Below are 10540 nucleotides of genomic sequence, written 5' to 3'. Positions count from 1 at the left end.
ACCACAAGGACTGGAATTGCCTTTTTTTTCAAATAGGGTCTGTATGTGAGAATGGGTGTAAACCACATTCTTTTGACCAATTGCTCGTGAATCACAATGCGTCATATCACGTTATTATTTACCTTCTTTATTTTACTTTTTAGATGATCTTGTTCTTTTGGAGGTTAAGGTTTGCCAATCAATGACAGACCACTGTAGTATCATCGTGCCACCGGCGGAACCACCCGATCAATATTCATCTCCACTTGGCTATAACATCTATAAACCAATTTAGAATGAAACCCAATAAATCTGGAAAAAAAAAAAAAAAAAAAACACTTGTGAGAATCAAACCCAGGACCTCATGATCCATAAGCCTTCTTTTGAGTCTTAGGCCTTATTTGGCTAACCTTATTTAACTCAAAAAGGACTTTTGTTAAAAGAATTTATTGACTTATAATTTTTTGAAAATGAGTTTTTAAAAAAGTATTTGGATTAGTTTATGGTGTGATAAAAGTCAATAAGTTAATAAGTTGTTTCAAAAAGCTCAGCCAAATAACGCGTTCGTTTTCAATTAAAAAAAAATTTAATGGGTTTCTTCTTGTATTTAGGGCATGTTTGGTTAAGCTTTTTGTAACAACTTATTGACTTATTGGCTTTTTGAAAAGTCATAAGCTCCAAAATGATGTTTGGCAATGAGGGTGTATGTGAGGGGAAAAACCTAATAAGTCAATAAGTTACTCCATACTGATTTTTCCAAAAAGCCAATAAGTCAGTAAGTTGTTTCAAAAAGCTTTGCCAAACATGCCCTTATTTGATGTATAAATATAAACTATTGTGTCGGTGATTAATTGAAGCGACCCCATTATCTCCTCTTCAATTTGCTTCCACTTTCCCACTGTATACACAAACCCCTCAAGATCAGCTCTAATTCTATACACATATACGTATACTTTACCTCTATCTATATATACAGAGAGAGAGTGTGTGTGTTTGAGAAAGAGAGAGAGATGGCATTAGACAGGGGCGGATCGTGTAATCCGACGATGGTGAAGATCGGAATAACATTTCTGGGAGTGTGTTTGGTGGGTTATCTAGTGGGCCCACCTCTCTACTGGCATCTTCTTGAAGGACTGGCCGCCGTCCGCCGCTCCTCCGCCGCCGTCTCCTGCCCCACCTGCAACTGCGACTGCGACTCTCAACCCCTTCTCTCCATCCCTCAAGGTTACTTACAACTATCTTTTTTTTACCAATTTGGGTATTACTAGTTATTGTTCAGATATATCAGATTTAGAATTGTTGATCTCATTATCCCCCCCCCCCCCCAGTTTGGAAATATTGGATCTCAAAACCCATTTGGCAAATGGCATTAACAGTTAGATCTTATTAGCTATTTATTTCAAGACTTTATAGATCAATAGCTTTACGGTTGATCTCGTTATTGCCTATGTAGTTAGTATCACGATATATCGGTTATCGGTAGGGGTGCAAACGAGCCGAGCGGCTCGCGAGCTACTCGAGATCGGCTCGAGAAAAAGCTCGAAACGAGCCGCGCCTTATCGAGCCCGAGCCGAGCTTGAGCCTCAAATCGAGTCCGAGCTCGAGCCTCACATGTGAAGCTCGTTAGGCTCATCGAGCCTTAGTGTAAACGAGCCGAGCTTATTTAAACTTGTTTACAAACCGACCTCGAACCTAAAAACAAGCTTATTTTGTAAACGAGCCCGAGCCCGAGCTTTACTTATCGAGCTCGTAAGCCTAAAAAGTCTATTATTTATATTATTTTTATTTAATATACTAATTAATTGATAATAAACGAGCCGAGCCCGAGCCGAGCTCAAGCTTGATAAAATACAAACGAGCCGAGCTCGAGCCCAAGCTCTCATAAGTTAATCGAGCTTGAGCTCGGGCCTGGCCGAGCTCGGGCTCGGCTCGTTTGCACCCCTAGTTATCGGTCCCCTGGTGAGATATCGTTGCAAAATATCAGTTAGAATATTGGTACCGTTATTATCGGCGGTATTGACGGATATGTTACCAGTTTTCCCTATATCAGTACCTTTCTTCGTAGTTCTACCATTCATTTTTCTTCTTATTGTTGCTATTAGTGTTTTAAGTTTTAGTTGTTAATTGTTAGCGTTAAATGTTAGTGTTTTAAGTCTTAATCAGTTGCTACTTGCTACAATTGTTAGTGTTTTGCAAGTTGCAAAAGGTTAATTTGTTGATGGTAGGAGAGTATACTGAATTGTTAGTGTTAAAATTGCTATATATATAAATTGAGCATGATATTAAAATTACCGATATCCCACCGCGATTACCGATATCTCGAATATCGGTCCTTCATGATATCGGATTTTTTACCGCATTAACTACTTATATTATTGCACCCCCTACATGTCATACAGGTCGTATAAGCTTATACAGGTCATATAACTTTTGTAGACCACCTTAAACTATTCGTATAACTGCTCGAAAAAAGGGAAAAAAAACCTTATTTTAGTTTTAGACTGGCTGTGCAAACCTTTTCACATGTTATATGGACCGTACGACAGTGGTAAGGTTATACGGCCCGTATGACATGTGGAAAAAAGGCTTTTACGGCAAGTATAGCCTGTCAGTGGTGTGCGTATAGCCTGCTTCTTAAAGATTATATGACTGACAACATCTGTATGTTGTTTTGTGTATAAACATGCCATTTGACACATTTCATATTAAATTTGCAGGGTATTGATCTTAGTTTTAAGGGGTGTTTGGGATGTTGGTAATTTACGGACTTCAAGTCACAAGTCAGTGAACTGAGGGGATCAATGTTGACAAGTCGGTTATAGTTGGTTAAGTTTCCTAATTACACTATAATTATATTTGGTAATGTCTTGACCACTAAGTTAGGGTTAGACATTATTAAGAGAAAAAGACTAGAGAGAAACTGAGTTATGGTTTATGAGTTACTGTAAATAAGTTTTTTGAGTTATATTTTCTTGGTTATAATAAAAGTTCTTGTGTATCGCTATTTATAAAATAGCCTCCTGCTATTTATCGCTATACATATAAAAAAATTTCTGGTGTATCGCAATTTATAAAATAGCCTCCTGCTATTTATCGCTATTCGCTATGTAGCATATAGGTACCTTGTCGCTATTCGCCATTAACAACTATGGTTCAAATGAATAAAAAACATTCATGCGCAGGGTGAAAATTCGAATAAGGTGTTTTTAGTTGGGAAGCCTAAAAATGCCTGCCACGTCACCACCTCCCCTGACATAATCCGTTTGATCCCATCCTCGTACACAAATGGGGCACCCAAAACCGACGCCACATGGTCTCAAAAAAACACCCTAAAAACAAAACATTGTGGATGCTCTAAGCTGAGTATGTGCTTCTACTTGTAAGCATAAGCGATCTTAATAAGCATTCCCAAACACCCCTTAAATCTTAATTATCACAAATATATTATTTAAATTATTGCCTGGATTATATTTGTTGTTATAAATTATTGGAATCCGTTGGTGTCTAGAGAATTTTGTTACGGCTTAATGATAATGTTGTGGCAACACGTTGGTTTTTTCAACTTATCTTTATTAATTAGACACGCGATACTGATAATTGGTTTATGTTTTTTGCAGCGCTAAGCAACGGTTCTCTCACAGGTCGGTATCACCGGCATGAAATAATTATTCTCTATCATTTATACATTTGGACTATAGGGGTCGGGTGGGGTTGACCCGTCAATATGTTGTATCATGAAGTTTAGATAATTAACACGGTAAATTGATAATAAACGTCTAGTATATTTGAATAAAGAGTGAATTTCAAGGATTGTCCATTATCTTTATACCCATTTTCAGGCGCTGTCCTTTATGTTCAAAATTGACGAGTTTTGTTCTTTATGACTTTATGTTTTCATATGATACACACTTTGTCCTTTAGGCCTAACCCAGTTAGTTTTTTCAGTTAAATTTGGTCATGTGCTTTGCACATGAGGGCATTTTTGTCAATTCAAATGTAAGTTCAACGGCAGATATACAGCTCAAAGCTTCTGCAACCTTTGAATTGACAAAATTGCCCTCATGTGCAAAGCACATGACCAAATTTAACTGAAAAAACTAACTGGGTTAGGCCTAAAGGACAAAACGTGTATGATATGAAAACATAAAGGACAAAACTCGTCAAGTTTGAACATAAAGGATAGCGCCTGAAAATGGGTATAAAGATAAAGAACAATCCTTGAAAGTCACTCTTTGAATAAATTAATTTGTTAAAAACAGTTTAACAAAACTTTGTGTGACTTTTAACTCATTTGGCCCACTTGACCCGTTCGTTTTCAGGTAAGTTTTTAACTTTGACCCGATGAATTTTTCGGATTTGGAGTTTCATCTCTTTTACAGTTATAGAATGGAAACACAAATAGGGTCAACCGAGATTTTAGATATTCACTATTGACCAATATGTTTATTTTATACATAATGTGATTATTTTTTTTCGAGTAAATTACAAAAATCGTCCTTTATGTATGTCACTTATCGCAAACTGTGTCCTTTGTCTTCAATAATTACAGAAAACGTACTCGATGTTTGCAAACCTTACAAGTTATGTCCTTTAGCTCTAACTCAGTTAATTTTTGTGATTAAATCTGAACAAATAGACCCCACATGAGGGTAGTTTTGTGGTTAAATTTGACCTAATGGATCTCACATGAGAGTAAAATGACCAAAATACCCTCATGTGGGGTCCATTTGGTCAGATTTAACCACAAAAAATTAACTGAGTTAGGGCTAAAGGACATAACTTGCAAGGGTTTGCAAACATCGAGTACGTTTTCTCTAATTATTGAAGATAAAGGACACAGTTTGCGATAAGTGACATACATAAAGGACGATTTTTGTAATTTACTCTTTTTTTTCTAATTGTTGATTATATCTCGAACAGATTGTGCAAAACACGATCCTGAAGTGAACGGAGAAACAGAAAAGAATTTTGCCGAGCTTTTATCCGAAGAACTAAAGCTACGCGAAGCCGAAGCTTTAGAAAGTCAACAACGTGCTGACATGGCACTTCTCGAGGCCAAGAAGCTGACATCACAGTACCAGAAAGAAGCCGACAAGTGTAACTCAGGTATGGAAACTTGTGAAGAAGCGCGTGAAAAGGCCGAAGAAGCGCTAATTGCACAAAAAAAGTTAAGCGAAATGTGGGAGTCGAGGGCCCGACAACGAGGGTGGAAAGATGGCGGCAATAAGGCCGTAAACACCGCGTGAAATTAGGTATGTGAGTGTCACAAATGCATAGTGATTTTTGAGTTTTGATGTTTACTGAGATCAAGTTCTCAAAAAAAAAAAAAAATAAAAAAAAAAAAAAATAAATCGATTGTTGTTCCATATGCATTAGTATGAACTCTATTTGTTATATCATACTTGAAATCACGTACGCTGGTTCGAGTCTAAACGGGTAATTTTTGCCTTGTAACAAATCATGTTGAATCGGGTCGACCCGCAAATACTTTTGTCTGCTTTTTTGCATTATCTAGTTAATTAGTTATATATGATTACAAAAGTTGTATCATTATTCATAAAACTAGTTATAATAACCGTCGCTGCGTTGCGGTGAACTTATTTTATTATTTAGTATGTGTTTATATATGTTTGAAATCACTACGAGCGCGTTGCACACGGAGTTGCTAATAAGAAAAAAAAATGTAGAAAAAAACACTAAAAAATAACCGAAAGAAAATCAACTAAAAAAGTTGTATGGTAATGATGTTGTTCGGTAGAAGCCCGTAGTCAGAGATGAGCAAATAGTAATGGGTACCGGTACCGAATTTCCTGAACCGAAAGATCCTAAGTACCAGTTCGGTACTGACGTTTGGCGTTCCTGATACCGGTTTTTACCTTCATATACCGATACCGTAACCGGTATTTTCTGTACCAATACCGATTCGGTATCAATTGGCACCGAGCTCATCACTACCCCTGAAACTAAAAAAAAAAGTTGTACGATACTGTTGTTGTTCGTACGGTACCCGTGATCAGGGATGAGCAAATGGTACTGGATAGCAGTACAAAATTTCTCGAACTAAAAGATTATCAAACTCAATCCGGTACCGACTTTGGCGTTTTATGTACCAGGCTGGTGCTATTTTTTACCTTCATGTACCGATAACGAACTGGTATTTTCGATATAAGTATCGGTTAACACCAAGCTTATCAAACTTAAAAAGTAAAGAAGATAACAATTATTATAATATTAAAATAATAAAGTATAAAAAGTTGTATATAATATTTTATTATATTATAATTTACTGTTCATTCCATTCACTTATTAATATATAGGAGAATTCAATAGTGTACCGTTAAAGGCGTTAACAAATGATGGTTTTTTACTCACAATAGTTGCTTACATTATAAACAATAAACTACTAACAGGTATTAACGGTCTTGATCTTCCTCGAGCCGCCCTCGATAACTCATGGTGTCGGTTTATCAACAGCTGTAAACGAAGCATTAGCTATTGTAACCGAATCATATCTTAGAAACATATGTGCAAGAAACAACGAAGTAGTAAGGGTAACATAGTCTTTCCCCGCACACTGTTTGTTCGACCCACTTGGCATCCCGGACTGCGGCCCGTTTGACCAGTACAAATAAGTCAACAACTCTTTACCCTTCTCACCGGTAAACCGGTCCGGAACAAACGTCTCCGGGTCATCAAACACCTTAGGATCTCTCATAACCAAAGGCTGGTACCCACATAGTAACTCGCCTTTTTTAATTTTAAAAACCGAGTCGTGAGAACTTAGCTCAAAGTCCTTACGGGCTCGCCCGTACTGTAATGGCACGGGCGGGTTCAGTCTGAGAGTCTCGTAAACAAAGGATTGAACCAGGTCCATTTCTTGAACGGACCTCAAGCTCAAACCTGACGCGGGCCCGACTTTCTCTCTCACTTCTTTTCGTAACTTTTCTTGAATCCCGGTTTTATCAGACGCTAATGCGGATAATAAACTCGGGAAAAGGATTGAAAACCCACCAAACGCGTTGAAACCAAGGATGAAAAGGAGATTATGTGTCGCGTCTTCTTTACTGAGTTTGAACTCGGTTTGACCTCGTGAAATTACTTCTTTGGCCTCGTTTTCTACGAACTTGTATAATTTGTTATAGTCGCGACTCACTAAGAAGTAAGGGTAAGGAAAGGAATGTAGGAATATTTCCACCAAGGGTTGGAAAGTGGTTATCGGGACGCTGGGTAGGAGCTGAACGGCGAGCCAGCGGTCCATACGCATGTAACCTTTGTCGGCGATGTCCGGTGAGTTAGCCGGGTCTGCACCCGCTATGCATAAGGATGTGAAGGCAAAGATGAATTTTTGAATGGGTACGAGGTAGCTGACCGGACCAGATGCGAGTTGGGACTCGATGTTGTCCCACATTGTGTCGAGTAAGGTGGTTAGGGTTGGGACCCAAACGGTTGAGCTTCGTTTCAGTGTGTCCATTGCGAAGTTCTTGATCTGCGAATTTTAAAAACTAGTTAAACCATAACACAAAATAGTTTATAAGAGTTCAAACTTTAATCATTTTACTAGAAGTATATTGTTTTTTTTTTTGGAACAAAAAATTCTCAAAGAAAATAATCTCTTGTTGAGTATTATTTAACGTGTGTATGCTCGATGAGTATTATTTAACGTGTATATGGTCGAAAGGTTAATTTGAGAAGAAATTTAATATGAGAATAAAAAGAAGAAAGGGCATAGTAGTAAAATATTATTTCATTTATAACTCATATCATTAATTTTTCTCTCTTTAATTAATTAGTCAACTAATAATTAATTATCCTACATATAATCTACAAAACCTACACATATCAAAATTTTTCTACATATATACCCTACACATTATAGAATTTTATCCTACACAATCGAAATTTATCCTACACACCTCCAAATATATCTTACACAACACGTAATTTATCCTACACAACTAGTAATTTATTCTACACTTTAAATTAAGTTGTTTTTTTTAATTTGGAAAAAATATATATTTTGAAAAGGAGTTACAAATTTAATTTAGTTAGTTATTAAAAAGGAAGAATACAAATTAATGATTTATGTAAGTTTACCAATATATCCTTATATTAAAATTAAATGCAAATATTAAATAAAGTAAAATGAAGCATTCTTATTGGTTGAAACTTCTTCTTTTTTCTTCTTACAAAAAAAAAAATTCTTCTCATTTGAACCTTCCACTATGGTCGAAATAGGTAAGACAAACAATCGTTATAAGTAGGAATGTCAAAAAAAGATCTTGACCAAGACGTCTGTATATATTGAATTGCAAACACATACCTCGTAAAATTTACTCCTAAATTCATATATTGTCCACTTTATGGAATTTGAACCCAAACCACTTTAATAAAGATAAACACTTCATACAAAAAAAAAAGGTAATTCACAATTATTTATTTATTTATATGATAATGTTATATGATAATTCACAGGGAAGATAAGATTAGTTGTGCCAATGATTATATTAAGAAAGCAACCCTATTATTTGTTTAAACTTAAAGTCTTCATGTGAGGATATAAAAAGAAATTTCCACATTGATGTCACATGCATGCATCATGTTAGTTTGTTAATAAATAATTTATGAAACAAATCACTTAAACATGATATATGTAACAAACCAAACCAATAACGTCTTAATGAATGGAGTCGTGATAAATTATATAAAAAGAAAGAATTATTAGTATTCTTTCTATTTGTTGGATTTTCACTATTACATTCTTTTCATTATATGTCATAAATTAATCTCTAGTTTATGCAATAAATAAATATTATCATTGCTTTTTATTTGTTAAAATTTCATCCTTAATTTAGGTTCAACAATAACTAGTAACAAATGTGGGATTTTTAATAACTAGAATGGTTCTGTTTGTTTTGAATAAGAAAGTTTGGCTTTTTCAAAAAAACAAAAGAATGATTAATCATTAAACATCTTTTATTATTTAAAAGTTACTAATTTAAACTCAATGATTTTAAACATAAAACAAATAAAACCAAAGTGCCTCCAACTTTTCAATAATTCAATACTAATCATAGCGCCTCCAACTTTGCAATAATTCAACATTAATATTCTTATTATATTCTTACATTTAGAATAAAAATATAATAATTAGGTAAATACATATTTTTATTAAATTAAAAAAGAAACATTAATGATTTCTTTAGTTAGGAGCTGTTTGGCAACTTATAAATGGTTAAGTGTTGAACGAGTAATATATCTGAATCATTAAGTGCTGAAACAGTAAGTGGTCTGAACTATTAAGAACCAGTATAATGCTTAGCCGTTCAGAGACAAATGTCTGACCAATTCAGATTAAATGTCTTAACCATTCAGACTTAGTAATTATCTGAACCATTCAGACATCTGCTTACGAAACAAACACTTTGAACCATTAAGTGTTGAACCTGCAAAAGGTCTAAATCATTTTTGCATGCTGTAACAGTCAATCTTGGTATGCCAATATTGATCATATATACTTTTCTAAAATATGTAGAGAATATACAATCGAATACTTACACTTTCGGTTGTATTCAAATTTGAACAAACTTAAACGTAATAATTAGTCAAATCAAACACCGAAATTAAAACAGTTTAAACCGAATGGTACCTGTTCATGTTGAGGTTCAGATGTATCAAGATAAGCACAAACGCGCCTACCGCCAGTAAATTTAGTGCTAGGCATCCAATCGCCAACAAGGGTGTTCTTCTTCTCGACTAGTTCCATATCGAACATATGAGCAAATGACTTGCAATCAAGAACCGCGACAACGTTTGGATTAGCAAGAAAAAAAGGGAAGCTAGGTGGAACGTTTGTTCTAAACACCGTGCTCTTATTCTTCTCTATCCGCTTCCTGAAAAACTTTTCGGGCCCTTGAAACCACGAGTAGCTAAGGCGGTCGGTTAGCGGTCCCAACAACGGTAACCCGTAGCTGCCAGGGACTTCGTGGACCGGCAACGACGTATTCACGGAGGAGGAAGCTATGTTGTTGTTGGTCATTTTTGCTGACGTTTTGGAAAATTTGGTTGGAATTTGGAGGTTAATATTGAGTTTGTAAAGTTGAAAAGAATACATTATACATTGAATATTTAATTTAAGAACAACTAATAGTCTAATATTATAACGTGGACCATAGGGGTGGGTAACATTATTAGACTTATGTGTAGATGGTGGGTAAGCCCTTTTGAACTTATTTATTTTTTAAAGAGTTAAATGTCGTTTTAGCCCCTGTGGTTTGGGTTATTTTATCAGTTTAGTTCAAAGGTTTCATTTTTCACATGTGGGTTTAAAAAGGTTTCATGGTTGCCATTTTAGTCCATTGGGTTAACTTCATTCATTTTTTCTGTTAACGAGAAAGGCAATTCGGTCATTTTATATGTAACTCTGTTAACTAGAAGGGAAATTAGGCCATATAAAACGTCTGAATTGTCCTTCTCGTTAACAGAAAAAAATGGATGAAGTTAACCTAGTGGACTAAAATGGCAACGGTGAAACATTTTTGGACACATAGACGAAAAATGAAAC

At 35.4% G+C, this 10540-nt stretch overlaps 2 protein-coding genes across 2 annotated transcripts; one reads left to right on the top strand and one right to left on the bottom strand.

Moving 5' to 3' along the window:
• Positions 1 to 821: 821 nt before the first annotated feature.
• Positions 822 to 5575, top strand: LOC110938149. The gene is made up of 3 exons (XM_022180620.2): positions 822 to 1203; positions 3597 to 3620; positions 4900 to 5575. Exons 1-3 carry the CDS (start codon positions 990 to 992, stop codon positions 5223 to 5225), a joined length of 564 nt encoding a protein of 187 aa, XP_022036312.1. The 5' UTR covers positions 822 to 989; the 3' UTR covers positions 5226 to 5575.
• A 686-nt stretch (positions 5576 to 6261) lies between these two features.
• LOC110938146 (fatty acid hydroperoxide lyase, chloroplastic-like) lies at positions 6262 to 10088 on the bottom strand. Its single transcript, XM_022180617.2, has 2 exons — positions 9626 to 10088; positions 6262 to 7465 (listed from the first exon to the last, which is right to left on the bottom strand). The coding sequence occupies exons 1-2, from the start codon at positions 10013 to 10015 to the stop codon at positions 6431 to 6433; spliced, it is 1425 nt and encodes a 474-aa protein (XP_022036309.1). The 5' UTR covers positions 10016 to 10088; the 3' UTR covers positions 6262 to 6430.
• Between the last annotated feature and the right edge of the window lie 452 nt (positions 10089 to 10540).

This window comes from Helianthus annuus, chromosome 4, assembly GCF_002127325.2.
Source record: "Helianthus annuus cultivar XRQ/B chromosome 4, HanXRQr2.0-SUNRISE, whole genome shotgun sequence".
Taxonomy (NCBI): domain Eukaryota; kingdom Viridiplantae; phylum Streptophyta; class Magnoliopsida; order Asterales; family Asteraceae; genus Helianthus; species Helianthus annuus.
Note: the sequence above shows the minus strand (reverse complement) of the source record. Positions and strands in the feature narration are given on the sequence as shown.

Coding starts and splice junctions, on each gene's coding strand:
- LOC110938146 (XM_022180617.2), bottom strand. CDS start 10,015: ATGACCAACAACAACATAGCTTCCTCCTCCGTGAATACGTCGTTGCCG. Junction 7,466..9,625: donor CTGAACCTCAACATGAACAG/GTACCATTCGGT, acceptor TAAAATTCGCAG/ATCAAGAACTTCGCAATGGA.
- LOC110938149 (XM_022180620.2), top strand. CDS start 990: ATGGCATTAGACAGGGGCGGATCGTGTAATCCGACGATGGTGAAGATC. Junction 1,204..3,596: donor CCTTCTCTCCATCCCTCAAG/GTTACTTACAAC, acceptor TGTTTTTTGCAG/CGCTAAGCAACGGTTCTCTC. Junction 3,621..4,899: donor AAGCAACGGTTCTCTCACAG/GTCGGTATCACC, acceptor TATCTCGAACAG/ATTGTGCAAAACACGATCCT.